At 35.4% G+C, this 25,352-nt stretch overlaps 3 protein-coding genes across 4 annotated transcripts in view; 1 reads left to right on the top strand and 2 right to left on the bottom strand.

The window, feature by feature from the left end:
• The window catches only part of LOC7486875 (nuclear pore complex protein NUP1), a 30,754-nt gene extending 30,226 nt beyond the window's left edge, over nt 1-528 (bottom strand). For both annotated transcript variants that reach the window (XR_008059812.1, XM_024607174.2), the window contains exon 1: nt 129-528. Coding sequence is in view for 1 of the 2 variants with exons in the window: in XM_024607174.2 (XP_024462942.2) it covers nt 129-432 (304 nt within the window). In the remaining variant the exon portion in view is untranslated. The remainder of the gene's footprint in view (nt 1-128) is intronic.
• Nucleotides 529-3,563: 3,035 nt separating this feature from the next.
• Nucleotides 3,564-8,945, bottom strand: LOC7490877 (calcium-dependent protein kinase 1). Its single transcript, XM_002310942.4, has 7 exons — nt 6,871-8,945; nt 6,527-6,670; nt 6,245-6,397; nt 5,382-5,497; nt 4,992-5,159; nt 4,436-4,660; nt 3,564-3,976 (listed from the first exon to the last, which is right to left on the bottom strand). The coding sequence occupies exons 1-7, from the start codon at nt 7,679-7,681 to the stop codon at nt 3,854-3,856; spliced, it is 1,740 nt and encodes a 579-aa protein (XP_002310978.1). The 5' UTR covers nt 7,682-8,945; the 3' UTR covers nt 3,564-3,853.
• A 5,589-nt stretch (nt 8,946-14,534) lies between these two features.
• LOC7486874 (phospholipid-transporting ATPase 1) lies at nt 14,535-20,218 on the top strand. The gene is made up of 7 exons (XM_002311892.4): nt 14,535-16,611; nt 16,727-17,036; nt 17,535-18,243; nt 18,332-18,455; nt 18,592-18,811; nt 19,137-19,595; nt 19,717-20,218. Exons 1-7 carry the CDS (start codon nt 14,970-14,972, stop codon nt 19,937-19,939), a joined length of 3,687 nt encoding a protein of 1,228 aa, XP_002311928.2. The 5' UTR covers nt 14,535-14,969; the 3' UTR covers nt 19,940-20,218.
• The last annotated feature ends 5,134 nt before the right edge of the window (nt 20,219-25,352 follow it).

The following is a 25,352-nucleotide window of genomic DNA, read 5'->3' as shown; positions in this document are numbered from 1 at the left end:
ATCAAAAACCTAACTACGCCAATTCTACAACAAGAATCAAGCAAAAAGAAACCAACATCAACAAAAAAAAAAAACAATAACTCAACAAAATGAAAACATTTTCGAACCACAATCAAAAGAAACCCAACCTGTCTCCCGCTCCGTCTCCGGAGGCTGCGACCGAGGAGTTACCACCGGCGGCGCAGGTAGCCGTTTTCGAAAGACAGAGGCGAAAAGCCTGTGTGCGCTAGAAGCAATGAGTCTCTGAGCCGGATCCACTAATTTCGACAACCAACCATTACTAATCCCGCCAGGGTTTCGAATTGCCGTCGAAGGACGATCATACGGCGTCGTCTGCGTACTCCTTCGAAACGGCCGTTTTCGAAACTTCCCGTAGCCTCCTCGGTCTTCATACAGCCTCTCGTTACTTTCCCGACCAGCCGCCGCCGCCATTTAGAACCGCGAAATTAGGGTTACGGTGTGGAGAGAGAGAGAGGAAGAGTATGTTTTATTGTAGAGAGAGAGAAAAAGGCTAAAAAGAAACCAGTTTAGGGTTTTTATTTATTAGTTGAAAAGAAGAGAAGGGGTGGGGGGGTAGTATATCCGTATGTACTCATGGGTATTTTACACCCAGGTACGCCAATATTTTGTGTATTTGTTTAGTATTTTCCCTTTTTTGCTTTTATTAGAGAGCAGCGCTAAAATGTCGTGTAGGTGTGGTTGGAAGGGTGACAAACGAAACGAAGCATGGCCAGTATTGTGTGGTGGTATTTTAGGTTGATGAGATTAGTGATTTATTTGTTAAGGGATTGTGATTTTGATCTTGATTTTTTGTTTTTCTTTGTTTTTGGGTTTTTTATATAAAAAAATACTGATTGATTGTGAGGTAAATAAAAAGAAAACTTTGGGTGAGTATATTAGAATAATTACACATGATGAATGGCCCATGATCATGTATGTAGTGGGAATATACTTTTTACTATACTCCTTTTCACATGGGATCCTCCAATTAAGTGGTGTACCATGGGATTCCCATGGGACTTTGATTTGTGAAGAGGTGCAACTTGGAAGTGTGTGAGAACTAAGTACATGTCAAATTATAATTGAGAAAGTCCAAAACCAGCGCTATTTGTTCTTGGGAAAAAACAAACAAAAAAAAATTCAGCGTTTCTTTTACGAGTTTAGTAATTTGGTAGGTGATGTTTTTGCAAATTAATTGAAAATATATTAAAAAAATATTAAAAAATATACATATTTTTTATATTGTCGTATTAGAATCATCTTTATTTTTATTTTAAAATATAAAGTTTATTTGTATAAAAAAAAAGATTATAAAAGAATTAAAATAATATCTTGAAAAATCAAATTCAAACAAAACAATTAAAAAAACTATTATTAAAAAAAAGCATTAAAAGCTTGTGACTCAAATCATGATATCAAGATAAATTCATAAAAAAAAATTAAAGATAATCATAAAATTAATATTTAAAAAAAACAATGCAGAACAATAAGACCGTAAAAAGCCAAATCCTTGACAAATAAATGTCAAAAGATAAAGTGAGGAAAAAAAATCAATCACGTAAAAAAATTCAAGTAAAAATGAGGGAGAGAATAAATAAATAAACCATTAACTAGATGGAAAATAAAAAATTTTAATTTGAGGGTTAAATTAAGTTAAAAAATTGCTTTAAAAAAATTAAAAAAATGAGAGTCAAACTGGAAAAAACAAAACAACAAAAACTTTGATTGAGTGATGAAATTTAAAGCCAAAAAAAATCAACAAAAGAGCTAAAGAAGAAATAAAAAATAAAAAATATAAGAACTGAAATAAAATGAGAAATTGTAATTGAATGATTAAATTGTAAAAAAAAATTATATAAAAGAAATAAGAACGAAATAGAAAATTAAAATAATGAGAACTGAAATAAAACATATAAAAAATTACAATTGAAGGATTAAATTGAAAAAAACTTTTATAAAAAAGAACAATAACAAAATAATAAATTAAAAAAATTAGGATTAGAATTGAAAAACAAAAAACAAATAAGACAATTGTGCACTTAATCTGTAAAGAGGGAGAAAAGAAGGAAAAAACCATCGGTGACCATCTGATTACCATACGCCGCCACACACCAAAACATGTGGAAGAAGACATAGGGCGCGTCCAAAAAGGTGGCAGAAGGCTAGATTTGGCTACCGGGTGGCATCACGCACGCTACTTAAATGACACGAACACCACCCACCCACTCGCGCGTATTATTGCAACTTTTTCAATTTAAAAATTCAAAAGACAACGTACTTTCACTGTACATCAATAATGAAAAAATAATGAAAAAAGTTCTTGTCTAACAACCCAACTTTAAAAAAAAAAAGTATACGGAGGCAAATAAATATTTTCACTGTTAAGAAGCTTATGAAAAGTAAAAAAAAAAAAAACCATTTGTTAACAACTCTAAATTTCATGGACTCCAGGGGTAAAAATGTATATTTACAATGTTAGAAAAATAAAAATAAAACACAGACAACTCTGAATAATCTTTCAATAACCAATGGGTCAATGAAAAAAGATTAAACCACCCCTAACCTCGTTGTAGCAATTCATAATAAACATGTCTATTGCCACAAACTCCCATGCTCTTTAGAGTTTCTATTTTTAGTGATGCTTGTGTGTTTGTTTTGCACCTACTTTTGCGCTTGTGGTACAAAAAACACAACATGGTGTCTGGTAACTGTAAAAACTATGTTTTGTACTATGGGATCCACTAAAAATTAAGTTTAAAACGTAGTTTTCATGAAACAGTTTTTACATATTTTTTTAACTGAGTTTCGTAAAACACTGTTTGTTTTTTCGTTCCAAAAGCGCTTTTGAAAAAAATTGATAATTTTTTATTTTTTTCTTTACTTCAAATTAATTTTTTTTTGTGGTATTTTTAGATCATTTTGATACGCTGATATCAAAAATAAAAATATATTATTTTAATGCATTTCCAAGTAAAAAGCACTTTGAAAAGCAACCGCAACCGCACAACTACCAAATATTTTATACATGTTTTTTGCTGCACATAAACCTCAACCACAATTTTTATCAAACACGTATCTAAATCCAACTAACCACACAATATTTAAACTTATTTTTTTCAAACCACAACTACAAAAGCTATCTCAAAAACAAACACAAGTTTTTTAAAAGCTTTTCAAAAATAAAAAAATCAAAATAATTTTTTATTTTTTTAAAATTTTTAATACTAAAACATCAAAACTATAAAAAATACCTAAAAAACATTAATTTTATATTTTTTACAAAACAATTTAAAAAATAAAAGCTAACACATATACAAACGGTAGTCATAAAGCAATTTACAACAAAATAAGGAACCAATGCAGGCGCCAACAATTTAGCTTGCTTGATGTTTTGCCTAACAAGCTTTCATGAAAATACATCACAAGATCTTGAATATTTCCATCTGGGCAGATCACACCCCAAAAGTGAACTGGTTTGCCTGTCTTCAAGTTCCACAGGGAAGAAAGGAAGATGAAGAAACAAATGAAAAAAGGAAAACTAGAGGGAAGTATGGCAAGGATGCTAAAACCCAGAAAAAAGAATGCATTTCTTAGGACATCAAAATGTTCTGCCAACATATTTGGGTTCTGAAGAAGTAACAAAAGGAGCATACAAGTTCTCTTTCCACCTCAAAACTATTACAAAGATTGCAAGGTAGATTCCAATCGAAATGGAAAACCCAAATAAACACTGCCATGTAAACAGAAGGCCTGCTTGCTTCTCATAGTGGAGCAGCCATGCTCTTTACTATACACCGTAGTCCCTCAAAAAAAGAAGAGAGAATTAAACCGAACCTCGCCATTGCCTATGCAACTAAAGTTTGAGAGCTTCTCTAAAATTAATGCTGAAACTATGCTCCAGGCCCTTCCTTGCTGGACCTGCTACATTTCCCTTTTGCATCATGGCCACAAATTCGTTGTAATCTATGCGTCCATCCTGCAAAATTTATAAACAATCAATGACTACAAGCTCAGCATGCAACGCAGTTTTGCAAAGACAGAAAAGAGTTCGTTCACGAGCAACATATATGCAGTATAAGTTGCATTGCAGAAGCATTTTCAACACAGAATCCAAATAGCATATCCACTCTGCCAAACGTCTCTCAAAAACCATGAAAGAAAACCAATACGGATAAATTTCATATTCTTGATTGAAGATATTAGTGGACCAATTTGCATCCAGATAAAGTTTCTATAGGACCAGTAATGCCTCTGCAAATCAAATCATCATCATCTACTATATATTGCGTTTGAACGTGTCTTCCTCAAAGGTCACCAAGTAGACCATTCATCCCTTCCCATCTCTATTCTTGTCAAAACCTCTTCCCATCACTGGTTCAATTAAAATGAAATCTTCAAAAGAAAAAGGGAAAAAAACGATAAACATATCACTTACATTGTCCTGATCAACTTCTTTGATCATTTCTTCCAAGCGAACATCCCCTATTCCAAACTCCTCACAAGCTTGCTGAAGCTCATCGGGAGTAATGTAGCCACTTCCATCCTTATCAAAGTATGAGAAAGCTGCAAATAGATGATCCTGTCTCTCAATTTTGTTTAGATGAAGCGTGGCAGCAATGAACTCTCCATAATCAATTGTGCCACTATTGTCTACATCAGCCTGCAATTTAAGAGTATGCAATAAATTAAAGAAGGATTTTAGACATAAAAGTATCTCCCATACTTTAGATTTTTGTGAAATTTGCGATCATAATCTAACTCTTCTTCAAGCAATGAAGTACCCCACATCTAGACCTAAATCACTCGGAAGGAATGAAATAAGTCACAGCAATACCTTTTGTTGGGCTGGCAGTATAAAAGTTAACAGTTATTTTCATGAAATACATTGAGTTCACATTTAGAATATCCCCCCTACACGTTCATTTCTTGTCAATACAATATAGTTACTTTCCTAGCTTAAAGATGGAATCAGGACTTCCTATGATACTCACTGCTTGCATCAGATCATAAATTTCAGATTCCTTAAGATTAGCTCCAACTCTTTTCAATCCAGCCTTGAGTTCTTCAAAAGTGATTTGACCACTGCCATCAGAGTCTATCATCTTGAACATCTCCTTTAGGCCAGCTATTTCTTCTTCAGATAGGGTCTCTGCAATGATCTGCAAGAGGAAAAAGACAAATCCATCATTCTACATCTTCAGAAACTTCTACTTTAAATTCCTGCACTTAAATGATGCAACATCTGAATACAGTTATTTTAATTCCAGATTCTAAGCATTTCCAGAATATATAATATTCGAATGCTTCAAGGTTCATTACAACATCATGTCTTGCACATGTGGAGACTTACTCCAAGACCCATTCTGGAGCCCGAGACTTACTCTAAGAGCCATTTTCTTTAGCTTATTCATAGCAGAGAACTGCTTCAGACGACTCAATACAGCTGAATCCAGAGGCTTGTCAGGAGCTACACCATCTTCATGCACCCAAGGATGGCCTGCAAGAAGTATGACCCACACATCAGAGATGAAAAGGAATCCTACTGGATAAAAAATAAGGAGGTCTTGATTTCATATTAAGATTTTCTAACATGAAATGAAAGAGAAACAGAAAAACCACCCAACCTGAGCTTTCCAAAGAAGTCTGGAAAAAAGCAAGAGGTTCAGATGTTATTTTTTAAAATAATGCGCTCTGTTCTTTTTTCTGTCTCTAACACTTTTGCTTGATTATAAGAATCTATCAACACTGCAGATAACCTGGGGAGATGTGGCTGAATGACTCTGGCATCGTTTGGAATTGTGTTCCAAAAGGCGTTTCATGAAAATTAATTAATTTATTTTTTGCTTAAAATTATTTTTTTATGTTTTTAGGTTGTTTTAATGTGCTAATATCAAAAATAATTTTTTAAAAATAAAAAAAATAATTATTTTGATGCATTTCTAAGTGAAAAACACTTTGATCACATCAATACAAGTCCTGTCGAGGATTTAAAGATCATGTACAACCATTCTGAACACATGTTTACCCTTCATTCAAAAGATAAGAAACCCATGTAAAGAGACTGCCATTTGGCATGATATAGTAATAGTCTGACATGTCATGCATTGAAACTCAGAAAAACCAATTTTCTCATAGGGTTAATTTGTCAGTCTTGAGCATTTCATTTCTGTTTTTATTCAGGCAATAATCCAATGTAACTACCCGTAAATCAAGAGATAAGAAAAAAGGAATAATCAAGACTCACACAGAACTTCATGTGCCGTTAAACGCCTTCTGGGGTCTCGAACAAGCATTCTCCTCACTAAATCCTTGGCACTTTCAGAGATACTAGGCCAAGGGTCTGATGAAAAGTCAAGATCACCATGCAGGACCTGTTCAAATATCTCCTGCTCGGTCTCTGGATAACCGTGACAAGCAAGATGAAACAAGAGATGGTGGAAATTCTATTAAGTTAAATTTGGATCACATTTAGACAAACTGCAGAAACAACTAAATTTAGGAAGCTAGTAAATGACAAAGTTCTCACCAGCCCAAAAGGGAGGAACTCCACTTAACAAAATGTAAATGATGACTCCGGCACTCCAAACATCTGCTTCAGGACCATAACGCTTTTTCAGAACCTCAGGAGCAACATAGTACGGACTCCCAACCACATCGTGAAATCTCTCTCCTGGAAAGAGAACCGTCAATTTTCAAGTAGAATCTTTAAGGCAAATTTATGGCTTCTTACACAAGGTCTTGCAGTATATTTGTCCGAGGAAACATATGATTATAGAATTGAGAAGCAAGTTGTCAAATAAAAAAAATGGTAATGAAAATAACACAAGATCAATTCCAGTAGATGCTGAAAGTACAAGGATAAGAACATACCTGGCTTGAAGAATATTGACAAACCGAAGTCAATTGTTTTTAGAAGTGAGTCCTCTTTTTGGTTAACAAACAGAAAATTCTCAGGTTTAAGGTCTCGATGCATCACACCCAGTGAATGACAAGCTTCAACCACTCCAACTATAGTTCGAGTAAGCTCAGCTGCCTTTCTTTCGGTATAATGCCCGCGCTTAATAATCCTATCAAAGAGCTCACCACCAGCACAAATCTCCATAACAACATGAACTGCCACAGCATCCTCATAAGCCCCTTTAATAGATATAACATTTGGGTGGCCAGCCAAATGGTGCATTATCGAGATTTCCCTTCTTACATCCTCAACATCCTCATCAGTTAACAACTTCCTCTTAGCAATCGATTTGCATGCAAATTCTTTCTTTGTCGCTTTCTCCACGCATAGAAATGTTGTCCCAAATTGACCTTGTCCTAGTTTCTTTCCCAAACTAAAGAACTCTTTCAGATTACCAGCTTTAGTTTTTAAAACAGATTCAGTTCTAAGCCCAGCACTAGACACCCTTTTCACTTGAGGGGGCTTCTTAGGCTTTGCAGGCTCATCTGATTTTTCCGATTTCTCTGGTGCTTCGGGTTTTGGGATGGTCATCTGTTCCGGGGGTTTGCTCTGAACTGGCAAAGGCGGTTCAGATTCTCTAGATACTGCCTCAAGTTCATGGACAGACTCTCCATTAGTCTGAGAAATTGAATCATCTGGCGATCGAGTCCGCCACATTGCAGCGGATACAGATTGGAAAAAACCATTCTTGGAAATGCTCGGTCCTACACAAGTATTACCCATCTATCCAGCACTCAATCACTTCTAACCACCCCCACTAATCTCAACATCAAGATCTAGTCCTACAGACTCTACCAACACAACACAACTGATTTGAACTTCAAATTACTAACAATATGATCACTATGAGAACTCGAACACCATCAGCTTATGGAAAAATATCAGCAAATAGAATCAAAAGTCAACCAACTATCACAAAAATTCTTGAAATTATCTGCTTTTCTAAAACAAAAACATTTGAACTTCAAATTACTAACAATATGATCACTATGAAAACTCGAACACCATCAGCTTATGGAAAAATATCAGCAAATAGAATCAAAAGTCAACCAACTATCACAAAAATTCTTGAAATTATCTGCTTTTCTAAAACAAAAACATTTGAACTTCAAATTACTAACAATATGATCACTATGAAAACTCGAACACCATCAGCTTATGGAAAAATATCAGCAAATAGAATCAAAAGTCAACCAACTATCACAAAAATTCTTGAAATTATCTGCTTTTCTAAAACAAAAACATTTGAACTTCAAATTACTAACAATATGATCACTATGAAAACTCGAACACCATCAGCTTATGGAAAAATATCAGCAAATAGAATCAAAAGTCAACCAACTATCACAAAAATTCTTGAAATTATCTGCTTTTCTAAAACAAAAACATTTGAACTTCAAATTACTAACAATATGATCACTATGAAAACTCGAACACCATCAGCTTATGGAAAAATATCAGCAAATAGAATCAAAAGTCAACCAACTATCACAAAAATTCTTGAAATTATCTGCTTTTCTAAAACAAAAACATTTGTCGAATTGCAAATACAAAACGATTGACCTTTAGTCGACAAATCACAGCAAATACCAGAGTTTTTCAGCAAAATACAACAAATAAAGAATCCCAAAACAGTCAAACCTTCTTGATCAGTGACTAAATCCACTATTAGTACAACAGCAAACAAAAACACCAACTTAATAGATCGAGGAATAATGACTAACAAAGAAAAACTCAAGATTCAACGATCCAAAAAACAGTAACAAATGAACAAAACAAGCCCTGCCCTTGAAAACAAATAGGGTAGAAAAACAGAAAGTCAAGATCTTGATCAAAGTTAAAGCATGGCAATTGGTTTACCAGGTCTGTTCGCTGCAAATTAAAGAAGAAAGAAAGGGGCGACTTGGTTTATGGTGGGTATGAATGTCTTTTCTCAGTTTCTTATGGCGTGTGTTGGTACGTGCATAGGCTTGCCTTTTCTTTATGGATAAATTTTGCTAATTGCATAATAAAATAAGCAGACAGGTATGTGTGTACTGTTGAGTTGTGTTAGAGGTTTGAACCATCGGCTAAAAACGCGTCGTGTTGGTGGCGGATTTTCCAATCCCGACCTTTGCGGTTGATTGTTTTTTCAACTACGGTTTGTTGGGTCCCACGTTAACTTCAGTTTTGATCCGGGGTGTTTGTATCTGTGTTTCAAACCATTTTAAAGTGTTTTTTTTTAATTATTAAATTAATTTTTTTAATAATCTTGACAAGCTAATATTAAAATATTTAAAAAAAACCATAAGACGCCGAATATTAATCCTATAGAATTTTTAGCCGGCTCTAAAAATAATTAATCATGTTTAGAAGGCTTTTTGTTTTTTTTCCCTAACCGCATTTCTTTAAAACTCTAATTTTTTTTTAGCTTTAAATTAGTTTTTTCTTGGTATTTTAAAATTATTTTAATAAGCAATGTTAAAGATAATTTTTTAAAAAATTAATAATATTATTTTAATATATTTTTAAACAAATATTTTTTAAAAAATAACCATTATGATATCATCCATCACTATTACATCCATGTTTGCATTCTCATAAAGGTATTTATTTCATTCGCAGAAAATATTAGATGGATGAAGAATGAAAAAATCAAATCCAGATTCATGAAAAAATGATAAGAACATTTTTATACCGGCTAAGAAATATAATCTACATTTCTTGAAATTCTAGTTTTAAATTTTAGAGCTGGTATTTGTGATCTTTCTTTATGACCCACCAATCAAAGCTAACACCTCTTCCTCGGATGGAATTCCTATATTTATGGCTTAGAATATGCTGTTGTGTTTTTTGTCAACCAGGATTTAGTTCGATTCCAAGAAGACAGGTTTAGCCATTTTGGAGTTTCTTCGAGCTTAGGCCTGGGTTGAGCTACGATCTTGTACGCCTGCGTAGGGTCGTGTTTCTTTTGATGCTGGGCTTATTTCAGGACCCAATTTTGTAACCTTAAATTGCAAGTAAAACAAAAAACCTTATTTTGCTTTTGGTAATAATTCCCATGCACAGAATCACGTGTTGAATTAGGTTTTCCTTTTCTATCCCCCCACCCTCTTTTTAACAGAATAGGAAACTTGGCTTGCAAGGTACACGAGTTCCCATATCGAGCATTGTCCATTCCATTAACACAATAGCACAGTACTAGCGTATATATATATCCTTCAATCACCAAACCTAATCTCTTGCAATAATTCAAGCTTGTTGGGGGCTACGTTTCTTTCTCAGGCAAACCAGTTTTCTCAATGGCAGAAGATCATGGTAGAAGCAAAATCTCCACCATCCAAGAGTGGTTATGTAGCCTTGAATACGAGGCATGTCTAGCTATAGTCTTTCTTGCAGTATTCCTAGCCATGGTTTTTATGCCATGGTACAACAATCTGCAGCCCCCCTTGATTAGTTTTTCAGGGCAGGTGAAATTCCTTCTCCCAATCATGCTATTGCTCCTATACAAGCTAGTGCTCTGGTTATTGCCAGTCGTCGAAGACAATGGCAGAGAGCAGAACGTTTGGTTTGGTAGCTTGGTCGAGGGCTGCAGCATGTTGGCCGGGGCTGGTTTGATAATGCTAATTTTTGTTCTTGGGAGCCTGCAGTCAACCATACATGATAGCTATAGCTGGGCGCCATTTTAATTAAGGGAGTTAGGTGATATGCGAATTTACAATTATAATTCAATATATTCTCATTTTTTACAATATGATTGTGTTTGGTTAGCTAGTGAGTAGCTTAATTAATTATGGAAAAATATATCAACAAATAGAATCAAGATTGAAGCAACTACCACGAAAACTCTTGAAAGTAAATATTTTTTTATGGGATGGCTAGTGTTATTTAATTTATTACATGTTCTTGTTATTAAGTTTCTTCTTCTTCTTTTAATGGCATGTTAGTAATTTATGGACCGTGCTTAATATTGGGATAATTAAGAAAGAACCATACATGTTGGGTTTTTTTTTTTTTTTTAAAAATAAATTTTAATAAAGGCTTGAACTAACCACTAAGTTAACTAAATTTATCCGAGTTAACTTATAATTAGTTTAATTTAAAATACAGCCCGATCAACAAGGTGGTTTTGATGCCAAATATCAGGGATCTCATCGGGTATGAATGTGGACTGTGGGTTAAATTATGGGCCAGGTTGAGATGGTGCTCGGCCCATTATGAAACTCGGCCCAGTCCGTGTTATTACTTCTTTGAGACTGGGCCCGTTGAGTTCAAACGAAACATAGCTTATATAACAGTAACTTGTATTTTAACACCACTTTACGTCAAACAGTGGAAACAGACAGAAAAAAGAATGAAAACATGTTATTGGCTTGCGGTCAGGTCAAATCTCTCGCCCACCCCATCCATTGGATTTGATGTTTTTGGTTTGATTGTTATTATTATTATTATTATTTTTTTGTCAGAACGCTCCAAGTTAGTTATTTGACAATTTGAAATCCTCCCCGCAAGTGGGGGACACAGCAAATAAATATGAAAGGGGCCCAGATTTTAAAATAATTGGTTTTTAAAATATTTTTTATTTTAAAATATATTAAAACAATAAATTTTTTTTAATTTTTTTTATTAGTATATCAAAATAATAAGAAATTATAAGAAATAATTTTAAATACAAAATAAATTGAATCTCAAACCAAACAATGTAAGAATCTTATCAGAATAAATTGAATAATCCCAAATAAATTAACAAGCCATGCACCAATTATATCCCTCATAATCTTATCACCTGGCGTTAAGCCCGTGTGGTTTGATTTAAACCACATCAACAGCCATTTAAAAAAGCAATAAAGAACAAAAGCTTGTCAGCAATTAAAGAAAAGCAGTGTGGCCTTGTTGGATTGGACTTGAAACAATTATGAAAATTAAATAAAGAAGGGCAAATCTTTTTTAAAAAATACATCGAATTACCGAGCACTGTCGAGTTTGCCCCTGGACAAAATTTTACATCAATTCCATCCTTCAACAACTTCGATTTACAAGGCCATTCGTGCTCGGTCGATATCGGAGTCTTATAACCAATTTAATTGACAAATTTTGAAACTCGAGGTCGAGGGATAGAAATCATATAAAAACTGAAACCACTGTGTCTTGTTAGGAATCAAAGAAACTTCAGAGAAATTGCTCTCTCTCTCTCTCTGGTCTCAGGTCTTCAAAGAGGGGAAAAAAAAATAAAATTGAATCGAAGACAGATTGATGTTTGAATTGAAGATGGCTGGTCACATGAAGACAAACCCTTTAATTATTATTCATCGAATATCTCCACGCCGGCTCACCAGCAGACCTTCTAGAAACACAAACCACGTTCTATTTCTATCTAGAATGAAGACTTTTCCTTCTTTTATTTATTTATTTATATATATATATATATCCCCCGTCCTTTGATGGAGCCATGTACAAGTCATGCACAGTCATGCACAGTTTGTGTGCTAGTGGCTTTCTTCTTTCAGTTATTATAATTTATAAAATTGTGATTGTTTTTTAAAATATTTTTTATTTAAAAATATATTAAAATAAATTATTTTATTTTTAAAAAATTATTTTTAAAATCAATGCATCAAAATGATGTAAAAATATAAAAAAATATTAATTTAAAACAAATAAAAAAATTAAAAAAAATTAATTTTTTAAAAGTGTTTTTGAAACGTAAAAACAAACAAGGTTTTTCACATAAAAATCATACTGATTATAAGTCGTGATTAAACCTATGTTGTTGAAATTAATAGTTGACCCGATAAGTATCATGTTTTAAATTAAATTAAGTGTAAATTAAGATAGTCAAATTTGATTTATTTTCTCAAAATCTATTTTTTAAAAAATTAAAAATAATATCATCTTAGTTTATTTTTTAAATCCCAAAACAATATTTTTTGAGAAAAATTAATTTAGGTTAGTTTGTTCAACATTTTAGCCCGGTTCTTAGGTAAATCCAAAATAGTAACGTGTTAGTTGGTTTTAATTTCTAAAACGGTGACGTGCACGGGTTTTTTACACTTGATATTTGCCCTCCTCCCAAGAACGTACACTTGATATACACAACAATATTCCAATCTAAAAAAAAAAAAGAAGAAAAGAGAGATTACTTAAACTACAAGGAATTTATTCACGCTTGACATGCCTTTTTCCATACAGAGTTCACACACAAAGCATTGAGAAGATCATCATCTTCATTCGGTGCGTGTTAGGCAACAAACTGCAATATAAATTTGTAAAAATATTTTTCAATTCAAATTATATTTTTTTGATTTTTTATATCAATATATTAAAATTATAAAAAATATCAATTTAATATGTTTTAAAAAAACATTTTAAAAAACATGTGAAACCACAAAAATAAAAAATTCTTAGTTATTTTTCCATTATAATCCAGGCTAGCCAAGCCAAATTATTTAGATGGTGTTTGAGAATCTGTTAGCGGTTATTTTTTAAAATGTTTTTTATTTAAAAATATAAAAAATATTAATTTAAAAATAAAAATTTAATTTTCTTAAAAATTATTTTTAAAACATGGAATCAAACATCTATTATTGTCACACCTGTTTGGATTTGAGAGTGTGGTTGCGGTTACTTTTCAAAGTACTTTTCACTTAGAAAATGCATCAAAATAATATTTTTTTATTTTTCAAAAATTAATTTGATATTAGCACATTAAAATAATTTAAAAATACTAAAAAAATATTAATTTAAAGTAAAAAAATATAAAAAAATTTTAAATTTTTTAAAAATAATTTTAAAACACAAAAAGAAACATAAAACAATTCTAATGAACCAATGAATTGAAGAGGCTGATCCCCCACGCATTAACAGCTTGAGCTTTCTGTGTTTTGATTTCAAAAAGATCTTGAAACAATCAAAAGCCAACAACTGTAAGAACACTACAGGAAATCTCACCCTAGATAATGCCCTACTTTTAATAGGGTTGGCGTTGTCCTTACAAGTTGTTGATATTTTTGCCTTGGAGTAATTGCCAAGAATCATTTAAAGCTTCTAATCAATTCACACGTTTCATTTTTTTTTTTAATTTAGAATTTATTATAAACACTCGATAGCATTATCAGTAAAATAATAATAATTTAATCAGTATCTTTGATTTTGATTCAAGTATTTGGTTTTGATTACCTTTTATCATAAAGTTTATTCAGATAATGCTTAATTAATGAATTTACAAGTCTTAAACTAAAAATCAATTATTTTTTTAATACAACACTAAGTAAAAAAACCATGGTTTAATGTGCAAGTAATAATATGATGTAGGGTGTTTTTTAATTAAAAAAATATTTTTTATTTTTAATATCAGTGTATTAAAACTATAAAAAACACTATTAATTTAATATTTATTTATATAAAAATTAATTTTAAAAACAAACTCCAATACTATTAAAATCTAAAACTCTCTCTACATTTTGATTTTGATGTTCCTATTTTTTAATCTAATAAGCGCACACATTGTTTTTTTTTATAAAAAAAAAAAACTCTTACCTGTCGCCTTCCATTGCTGACTACTTCCTCGTTCCTTGCAAACCCCGTCGTCTCCTCAACAATGCCTCTGACTTTGGACAAGTCTCTGTGTTCGTTAAACACGCTTCTTCGACCTCTATTACTTCTGCACCAGCTCAAACTTGCTACAATAATTTTTAAGCCCCCCCACCCACCCCCTCTCTCTTTCTCTCCCTCTACTTGTCGTTGGTTTTGCTGTAGTTTTGCACGAGAAGTAAGTGCTAGTTGTTTCAAAGTGTAAAGGGGAGCTCTATCACAGTACAGGTGACTTTGCTCTGTGCCTGTCTGTTGAATTTTGATTTTTTTCTTTTTGTTCATCCTGTAGAGAAAGAGTGAGTCTTTTTGTAGCTTAAGCTGTTTTTAGTTTCCGGGTTTTGGTTAAAAGTCAAATCTTTGCTGCCGCTGCTGTTGTGATTTTTTACAGAGAGAGGTTAGAATCAAGTCTTATGCTGGTGGAGGGTTATTTTAGCTCTAGATCATGGCCACAGAGAGGGCTTTACTGATCCCATCACCAAGAACCCCAAATATTACTCAGGATTTGCCTAGTTTACCTGTTTCATCTAATAGCGAAGTAAAAGTCAACCTTGATAATCCCAGATTGGTTTCTGGGATGGACTCTCAAAACCCAACTGAAAGTTCATCAAGTTATGAGATTTCTCTTAAATCTGCATCAAGAAGAAGTCTTTCTTCAAATCCATCAAGGGCTTCACGTGGGAATTCAATTGGAGCAGGGAGTTTTCGTGATCTAGGATCAAAACCTGTGATGCTGGGGTCTAGACGAGGTGATTCCGAGGTGTTTAGTGCATCCCAGAAAGAAATTAGCGATGAAGATGCTAGGCTGGTTTACTTAAATGACCCTGCAAAGTCAAATGAGAGGTTTGAGTTTACTGGGAACTCAGTTCACACTGCGAAATATTCTCTCATTTCGTTCATACCTCGAAATTTGTTCGAGCAGTTTCATAGAGTTGCATATGTATACTTCCTTATTATTGCTGTGCTCAATCAGCTCCCCCAGCTCGCAGTTTTCGGCAGGACAGCTTCCATTTTGCCACTCGCCTTTGTGCTGCTAGTTACAGCAGTTAAAGATGCTTTTGAAGATTGGAGAAGGCATATGTCAGATAGAATTGAAAACAGTAGATTGGCTTGGGTTTTGGTCAATGATCAGTTTCAAGAAAAGAAATGGAAGGACATTCAGGTTGGTGAGATAATCAAGATTCAGGCAAATGACACTCTTCCTTGTGATATGGTGCTGCTCTCCACTAGTGATTCAACTGGGGTGGCCTATGTGCAGACTATAAATTTGGACGGAGAGTCGAATTTGAAGACCAGGTATGCAAAGCAAGAGACCCTTTCAAAGATTCCTGAAAAGGAAAAGATTAGTGGGCTGATCAAGTGTGAGAAACCCAATAGAAACATCTATGGATTTCAGGCAAACATGGACATTGATGGGAAACGACTGTCACTTGGGCCCTCCAATATTATTCTTCGTGGCTGTGAGCTCAAAAATACCTCCTGGGCAATTGGAGTTGCAGTGTATTGTGGCCGTGAGACCAAGGCAATGCTTAACAACTCGGGAGCCTCATCAAAAAGGAGCTGGCTTGAGACACGTATGAATTCAGAGATCATTGTACTCTCTGTGTTTCTTATTGCTTTGTGTACCGTCGTCTCCATCTCTGCTGCTGTGTGGTTAGGGCGCCACCGTGACGAGTTAGACACTATACCCTTTTATAGAAGAAAACGTTTCAACGAGGCAGACCCAAAGAACTATAATTATTATGGATGGGCGGCAGAGATAGTTTTTACGTTCCTCATGTCAATTATCGTGTTCCAGATCATGATCCCTATTTCTTTGTACATTTCTATGGAGCTTGTCCGGGTTGGCCAGGCTTACTTCATGATTCGAGATACGCAAATGTACGACGAGGCTTCAAATTCAAGATTTCAATGCCGGGCGTTGAATATAAATGAGGATTTAGGTCAGATAAAGTATGTTTTCTCTGATAAAACTGGTACACTCACTGAGAACAAGATGGAATTTCAATGTGCAAGCGTATGGGGAGTAGATTACAGTGATGGGAAGGCCAACACACAAAATCAGCAAGCTAGATATTCTGTCAAAGGTAGTCAATCTTTGTTATTAACCATGTATTTTCAAGTCTGAAATTATCGATTTGTTCTACAAAAACTAATTTTCTCTTTTTTGTATGTTCTTTGCGTGCCTTGTTTTGTTATCAGTGGATGGGAAGGTTGTGAGGCCGAAGATGACCGTGAAGGTTGATCCCCAGCTTTTAGAATTATCAAGAAGTGAAAGGGATACAGAAGAAATCAAACATGTACATGATTTCTTCCTTGCATTGGCAGCTTGCAACACAATTGTGCCTCTTATTGTCGAGGACAAGTCTGATCCTACCATGAAGTTGATGGATTACCAAGGGGAGTCTCCAGATGAACAGGCACTGGCTTATGCTGCTGCAGCGTATGGCTTTATGCTTGTAGAACGGACTTCTGGCCATATAGTTATTGATATTCACGGAGAAAGACAAAGGTACAATTTTTCCATTGCTTCTCTCTCTCCTTTTTTTCCCTCCCATTTCTTTGCCATACTTTGTATTGTTACTGTCATTATTCTACAACCACTTCATTGATAAGTACTGCTGCAACTAAGTTGTACATCGTTACATTACAAAGCATTTGAAAGACGTGAATGAAGTGATATGTCTACCCATTTTAGAGTCTACTGCTACATCCAGCCTTTTGGTGGAGGAGGATTAAAAGGTTTTTACTCATTTGGATGAAATTTTTTTATTTTTTAAAATCCCTTCCATAAAGGGTTGTTTTCTGAGATATAGGTGACCACGTTCTATGTTTTTTCTCAACTGTGGATTATTTTTGATGAATCATAATGGATTGACAAAGTGATCGGAATAGTGATAGCACTGCTTGGAGCTGCTACAGTTGGTTACTTGTTCCACCGACTGTTGTTGTCAGTTTGAGTTTTCTTCCTGAAAAGCTGGTTCTTACTATTTCCCACATGACCGTGCAGGTTCAATGTTTTTGGCTTGCATGAGTTTGATAGTGACCGGAAGAGGATGTCAGTTATACTGGGGTGCCCTGACAGTACTGTGAGAGTCTTTGTAAAAGGTGCCGATTCATCCATGCTTAGTGTGATAGATAGATCCCTGAACAAGAATGTAATACAGACAACCAAAGGTCATCTCCACGCTTACTCCTCACTGGGTTTGAGAACACTCGTTATCGGGATGCGTGACTTAAGTGAGTCAGAGTTTGAGGAGTGGCACTTCTCTTTTGAGGCAGCTAGCACAGCTGTAGTTGGCAGGGCTGCTTTGCTTCGTAAGGTTGCTGGCAATGTTGAAAAGAGTCTCACAATACTGGGTGCATCAGCCATTGAAGATAAACTGCAGAAAGGGGTGCCAGAAGCCATAGAATCTTTGAGGACAGCAGGGATTAAAGTATGGGTTTTGACCGGGGACAAGCAAGAAACTGCCATTTCAATTGGCTACTCCTCAAAGCTCCTAACAAACAAAATGACCCAGATTATAATTAATAGCAACTCTAGGCAGTCATGTCGGAAATGTTTAGAAGATGCCTTGGTCATGTCTAAGAATCTCGGGACCGTGTCTGAAACATCAGATAACACCGGAACAAGTTCTGAAGCTGCTAGAAGCCTTGTGGCCTTGATTATCGATGGTACGAGCCTTGTCTATATACTTGACAGTGAACTTGAAGCGCAGGTAATTGCTTACAAATTATCCTTTATCTTTCTCTATTTCATATCAAAGCTGTTGTTTGCTGATGTAGCTTACTTCTCCTTGGCTTTAGCTCTTCCAATTGGCCAGTACATGTTCCGTGGTCCTTTGTTGCCGGGTGGCTCCATTGCAGAAAGCTGGCATTGTGGCGCTAGTGAAGAAGAGGACTACTGACATGACACTCTCCATTGGAGATGGTATTCTCTTGATTTATGTTAGATAACTATCTTATGCTTCCAAAGAGCAAACTTTAGGAGCCCAGGAATATATTTTTCCTGTTCTCTCTCTGGTGTTTTAGGCTGACACTGGAAAAAATCTTCTGAAACTTCACAGGAGCTAATGACGTCTCAATGATCCAAATGGCTGATGTGGGGGTTGGCATCAGTGGGCAAGAGGGTCGGCAAGCTGTAATGGCATCGGATTTTTCAATGGGGCAATTCAGATTCTTGGTTCCACTTTTATTAGTCCATGGACACTGGAACTACCAGCGTATGGGCTACATGATACTTTACAATTTTTACAGGAATGCCGTCTTTGTTTTCGTTTTATTCTGGTGAGTGATACTTGTTAAATTATGTTTCGATCATTTTATACATGCAAAATTCTTCTAAATATGCCAACTAGTTTAGCTAGTTAAAGCAGGCATAAATTAACTCCTTGCACAAACCTAAACTACTCCTTCGCTTATCGACGAAGAAACAGGCAATTCTTTGCTTATCTGCAATTGAATGCATACCTAATTATCTCTTTGTGGATTGTTCTTATATAGGTGTATTTCTAAATAAACTCCCTTCCTTCTTTACCTTCTTTGAAATGGATGTTTACCCTGCAGCCATGATAACAATGGCATTTAATGTTCTTTTGTGCACTCTGTGCAGGTATGCGCTCTTTGCTTGTTTCACTTTGACGACTGCAATCAACGAGTGGAGCAGCATGTTGTATTCTATAATTTACACTTCACTGCCCACCATTGTTGTTGCTATTTTTGACAAGGACCTAAGTAGAAGGAATCTCCTACAGTACCCTCAGCTTTATGGAGCTGGACAAAGACAAGAGGCGTATGACAGAAAATTGTTTTGGCTAACAATGTCGGACACTCTGTGGCAAAGTGTGGTTGTCTTTTTCGTCCCTCTCTTTGCATATTGGGCGAGCACCATCGATGTGCCAAGTATCGGAGACCTTTGGACACTCGCGGTGGTTATTTTGGTTAATCTGCACTTGGCCATGGACATCATCCGATGGAATTGGATCTTTCACGCAGTTATCTGGGGATCTATAGTAGCAACTTTCATTTGTGTCATGATCCTCGATGCCTTTCCCATGTTTGCTGGTTACTGGTATGCCCTCCTCTCTTTCACAGATGTAGATATTTCCTGTATATATTCTTTAGTTATGTTCACAAAAAAGCTATGTATATATGGACTGACTAACACTTGCACCTGGAACGTAATCTGACAGGGCAATCTTCAACATAATGGGGGAGGGATCTTTTTGGGTGTGCTTGTTTATTATAATCATAGCAGCACTCCTTCCTCGTTTTGTTGTCAAAGTACTGTATCAATACTTCACTCCTGATGACATTCAGATTGCAAGAGAAGCTGAGAAGTTCGGAAATCTAAGGGACATACCGGTAGAGGTAGAAATGAATCCCATCATGGAACCATCTTCTCCTCGGAGATGATGATGATGACTGGTAATCTTGGTTCCATGTAAATGGCCATACATTTTTGTTTTCGTTAAAAAATCATCACATTCTTTTCGGCATCTTGAGAGCATTATCTCTCGAGTTCCTGGATTTTCATTGTTTGGTATCCGAAGGATACATAGAGGCAGTAATACTTTAGGTATTGTATTTACACAATGTTGTTTCACATGGAAATATTATTGTAAATTAACATTTTTTCGAACAAGATAAAAGAAGTTCAATACATAAATATACGTGAATTTTCCCATGAAAGAATCTGATGTGTTTCTTTCGTCTATTAACATCTGCAAATATTCCAATATAACAAAAGATGTTGAGAGATATTATAACATCAGGATGCCAAGGCAACAAACAGAAGAACACACTGTAATTTCAGATTTTCTTCCTCCCGGATTGAGGTTGCTATATATGACATTAATATCTCAAGCACACCTCAATTAAATCAACCCAAATGTGACAGAAAAAGTAAAAACCAACCACTAAAAACAGGAAATCTTCTCAATTTCAAGTTAAATTCAAAAGGTAGAGTTTTCATCTGTTGAGAAACAACTAATCACTAGATCCAAAGATTGCATAATGTAAGAATATATCAAGACGAGGACTTTTTTGAATATAAGCTACACATCAATACATTCAGATAGATTTCCTAAGTAAATCCATAAATCTATATATTAACATGTGCAAATATCCCAACAGAACAAAAGAATAGTTAAAAGATATCATAGCAGCATAAGAAAATTAAAGGATGCAAGGGCAACAACCGAAAGGATAGATGTATAATTTCTGATTTCACATATCCTTGAGCTTTCAATATGATCATTAAACTTAACCACTTGATGGAAATTTCTACATATGAAATTAATATCTCAAGCACGTTCTGATTAAACCAACCCAGATTTGATGGTAAAAATTAGTTCTATCACTAAAAATATTTATTAGCAAGAAGATTTTTTAATTTCAAGTTAAATTCAGAAAATAGAGCTTTCATTTATTAACAATCAATCACTAGAGTTAAAATAGCATAATGTAAGAATATCAATATGAATATGAAGAGCCAAAGACGAAATATTAACCTCACTTGAGTCATTTAAGCAACATGAATCGTGGCATATTAATACTTTCGTTATTATTCTTACAACCAAAAGAATATTGAAAAGAAACCTTTCCTTTAAAAAATTTAACATGACTTCCTATTAGCTATTTTTGACATGGAAAGTCAGCCTTCATCTGCATAAAACTTTTTCCCAGTAATAGGATGGTGCGTTGACATTCTCATTCTAACCTAAAGATAATATAAAGACATGCTTAAATAGATGTCTATACAGCCCAAAACCCATATGTCCTCTTTCAATCAAGAAATATATTTATTGAGACAAAATGATAATCCTAGAATGAAAACAAGAAGATTCTAAAATACTGGGAATCACACAACAACATTTCGAAACAACGTATAATAGAGTGTAAAAATATACACACTTTATACGAGTGACAGGCAAAAATACACTCCTCTGAAGATAAACAACCAGATTGGTCCAAGAAAAAAACAGAACCCATATCTCAAAAGAAAAAATGCAATCAATCAGAAAAGTTCTATAACCCATCAACTTATTTTAGCAAAAGAAAATGAACAAAAACAGAGTTCTAACAGTGCAGGAAATGATGAAAATAACACAGCATAAAACACATCAACAAGGGATTCTTTCAAAAATTGAAAAATGCAGAGAAAAGCACAAGCAGTAATAGCTTTTGTAAAAGATCTATGCGAAGTTTCAATATTCAAGTTGCGGTCTCCAATGATCCTCCTGCCTTTAGCCTCACAAAAACCGTAAAAATTGCGAAAGTTCAACTAAATTACTAGCTCATAAACTTGATAAAGTATTTAATCAAGTGAAAACAAAGGGGTATGCAGGCAGGCAAACAAGAAGCTACTGTCAAAGAAAATACCTATACCTGCACATTTAATACCAGTAGATTCTTTGCTTATTTATTCTTTCCTTTATTGAGATATACTAGCTGTAGGTTAGCTGTTTCTAAGGACTGAAGATCAGCCTGTATTATTTCCTGTTGTATTCTTTCTTTTCTTAGCTTGTAAATTCTACCTATATAATGGGCAATTCTCAATGAGAAGACACACAATTTTATTCAAAAGACTCTAAACTGTCATGGTATCAGAGCTACAACTCTGAATTATTATTTGCTATCAAGTTTCTTAGTCTTGGTTATTCTTGATCAAAGTTCTCTTGACCTCATGTCTTCAGATAAGTCTGATGTTTCTATGATTCGTTTCAATGGCAAGAACTACTCTGCTTAGGCGTTTCATTTCAGGATTTTTGTCAAAGGTCAGGAGCTGTGGGAACATGTTGATGGAAGTAACCCTAGCTCCTGACAAAATCAAAGACATAGACCAGCACTGCCAAGTGGGAAGTCAAGGATGCTCAAGTTATGGCTTAGGATCTTAGGATCTGTCGAACCTAACATCATCTTGAATCTTCGATCCTCTCATACTGCAGCTCAGATGTGGACTTACCTGAAGAAAATTTATAGCCAACAAAACACTGCTCGTCGGTTTCAGCTTGAACATGAATTGAGCACTCTTCAACAGGATAGTCTTTCTATCTCTGATTTTTACTCTAGATTCACTAATCTTTGGACTGAATACACTGATATAGTTTATGCTGGCTTCCCATCCGAAGGTATTAGCTCTGTTTAATCTGTTCATGAAACTACTCAACGGGATCAGTTTCTAATGAAACTAAGACCTGAATTTGAAGGCACCAGATCCAACCTGATAAACTGAGAATTTGTTCCCTCCTTGGATACATGCCTTAGTGACCTCCTTCGCGAAGAACAACGCCTTCTCACTCAAACCACCATGGAACAACGACGATCTACATCTATTCTTGTGGCCTATGCAGCACAAGGTAAGCCAAGAGGCAGGGATATAAGCATTATTCAGTGTTTTTGTTGTAAGGGATATGGCCATTATGCTGCAAATTATCCCCGAAAATTCTGCAACTACTGCAAAAAAGATAGCCATATCATCAAAGAATGCCCTACTCGACCTCCCAAGAAAACAGAGACAACATATACTGTCTCAGTTGGCTCTTCACCTCTGACACAAAGTGCTCCTACTCCTGTCCAATCCGTGACTCCTGCCATGATTCAACAAATGATCATTTCTGCATTTTCAGCTTTAGGGCTCTCAGGTAAAAATCTTTCTACATCATCTCTTTGGTATTTTGATTTCGCGGCTTCCAATCATATGACAAACAATGCTGCTTCTCTTACCAATGTCAACAAATATTTTGGAAATCTCAAAATTCATACTGCTGATGGCAGTCATTTACCTATCACGGCCACTGGTGATGTTTCTCCTTCTCTCACTGATGTTTTTGTATCACCTGGTCTTACCACCAATCTTGTGTCTGTTGGTCAGTTGGTTGAAAATGATTGTAAACTAGAATTTTCCAAATCTGGTTGTGTTGTGCAGGATCAACAGTCAGGGAAGATGATCGCGAGGGGGCCTAAAGTGGGATGTCTTTTTCCTCTTCAATTTCCTTTGTCTCCTTTTTCTTTGCCCTTTGTCACTTGTAATTCTGCTCATGTTGATTACCGAGCGTGGCATAAACGTCTCGGACATCCAAACTCTAATGTTCTTTATGATTTATTGAAATATGGTTTTCTTGGAAATAAAGATTCACCATCTCTTAGTACTATTCAGTTTGATTGCAATTCTTGCAGGCTTGGCAAAAGTAAAACTTTACCCTTTCCTATTCACACACCAAACGTAGTCCAACCTTTCGATTTGATACATAGTGATGTGTGAAGTATGTCACCAGTCACTTCTCATGCTAATTACAAATACTTTGTCACTATGATTGACGATTATAGCCGTTTCACATGGATTTATTTCCTTCATTCTAAAGACGAAGTATTTTCTGTTTTTAAGATTTTTCATGCACATATCCAGACCCAATTTTCTGCCCAAATCAAAATCCTTCGTTCTGACAATGGGGGTGAGTATATGTCTCATTTGTTTCAGGACTTCTTACAGCATTATGGCATCATTTCTTAACGGTCTTGCCCTTCAACACCTCAACAAAATAGGGTGGCTGAAAGAAAGAATCGTCATCTTCTTGATGTTGTTCGTACTCTCCTGTTAGAGTCGTCTACACCTTTTCGTTTTTGGTATGAAGCTCTCTCCACTGCTGTCCACCTCATCAACAGATTGCCTTCCCCCACATTGAACCACGACACTCCTTTCCTCAGGTTGTTTGGTCATCCTCCAACTTATTCCAACCTCCGTACCTTTGGTTGTGTCTGTTATGTTCATCTTCCTGCACATGAACGCACAAAACTCACGACTCAGTCCATTCAATGTGCTTTCCTAGGATATTCAGTACACCATAAAGGTTTTCTTTGCTATGACCCAAATCTGCGTCGCATTCGAATTTCTAGAAATGTGATTTTTCTAGAAAACCAATATTTCTTTTCCATGCATCAGGATCCTGTTCCTCCTTCATTTTCTGTTTTGCCTATGTTTACTAACTCTTCTGCAGCTCCAGTCCCTTCTAAGCCTCTCCTAGTATATCAAAGACGTTCATCTGCTACTTCCCACCAGCCTCCAGACCCTCCCAAGCCCCCTCACGTTCCTTCCCCGACTACTGCTCCTGTTCCAGCAACTGCAACTCCCTCTCATCGACAAAGTACTCGGGTTCGTAGGCCCCCTGATAGGTATGGGTACTCTCCTCCCTCATCCTTCACAGCCACCTTGTCTTCTACTTTTCTTCCTTCATCTTATAAACAGGCAATGGAGCATGAGTGTTGGCGAAAAGCCATTGAAACTGAACTTCTCGCACTTGAAGAAAACCAAACCTGGGATATTGTTCCATACCCCTCATCTGTGAATCCCCTTGGCAGTAAATTTGTGTTTTCTATCAAGCGTCGTTCTGATGGGTCCATCGACCGTTACAAGGCTCGGTTAGTGGCACTTGGCAACAGACAGGAATATGGTCTTGACTATGATGAGACCTTCGCACCAATCGCTAAAATGACCACTGTTCGAACTATACTCGCCCTTGTTGCATCTCAATCCTGGCCCTTATATCAAATGGATGTCAAGAACGTCTTTCTTTATGGTGATCTCAAGGAAGATGTTTACTTAAAACTTCCTTCTGGTATGTCCACTTCCTTATCTAATGATGTTTGCAAACTGAAACGTTCTTTGTATGGTTTGAAGCAAGCACTGAGAGTATGGTTTGACAAGTTTCGATCCACGTTGCAGGGTTTCTCTTTCACTTAAAGTCAGTATGACTCCTCTCTCTTTCTACAAAAGACATTCATGGGTATCGTTGTCCTTCTTGTTTATGTGGATGATATCGTCGTCACT

Source organism: Populus trichocarpa, chromosome 8 (genome assembly GCF_000002775.5).
Source record: "Populus trichocarpa isolate Nisqually-1 chromosome 8, P.trichocarpa_v4.1, whole genome shotgun sequence".
NCBI lineage: Eukaryota > Viridiplantae > Streptophyta > Magnoliopsida > Malpighiales > Salicaceae > Populus > Populus trichocarpa.
The sequence above is the reverse complement of the archived record's forward strand: the minus strand, read 5'-3'. Positions and strand labels throughout refer to the sequence as shown.

What these genes read in the sequence shown, in the direction of transcription:
- LOC7490877 (XM_002310942.4), bottom strand. Translation starts at nt 7,681, where the DNA reads ATGGGTAATACTTGTGTAGGACCGAGCATTTCCAAGAATGGTTTTTTC. An exon ending in GTCAATATTCTTCAAGCCAG is followed by an intron (nt 6,671 to 6,870) that starts GTATGTTCTTAT and finishes TTCTCTTTCCAG; the next exon opens with GAGAGAGATTTCACGATGTG. An exon ending in AACGGCACATGAAGTTCTGT is followed by an intron (nt 5,498 to 6,244) that starts GTGAGTCTTGAT and finishes TACTTCTTGCAG; the next exon opens with GCCATCCTTGGGTGCATGAA.
- LOC7486874 (XM_002311892.4), top strand. Translation starts at nt 14,970, where the DNA reads ATGGCCACAGAGAGGGCTTTACTGATCCCATCACCAAGAACCCCAAAT. An exon ending in ATTCACGGAGAAAGACAAAG is followed by an intron (nt 17,037 to 17,534) that starts GTACAATTTTTC and finishes ATGACCGTGCAG; the next exon opens with GTTCAATGTTTTTGGCTTGC. An exon ending in CCCATGTTTGCTGGTTACTG is followed by an intron (nt 19,596 to 19,716) that starts GTATGCCCTCCT and finishes GTAATCTGACAG; the next exon opens with GGCAATCTTCAACATAATGG.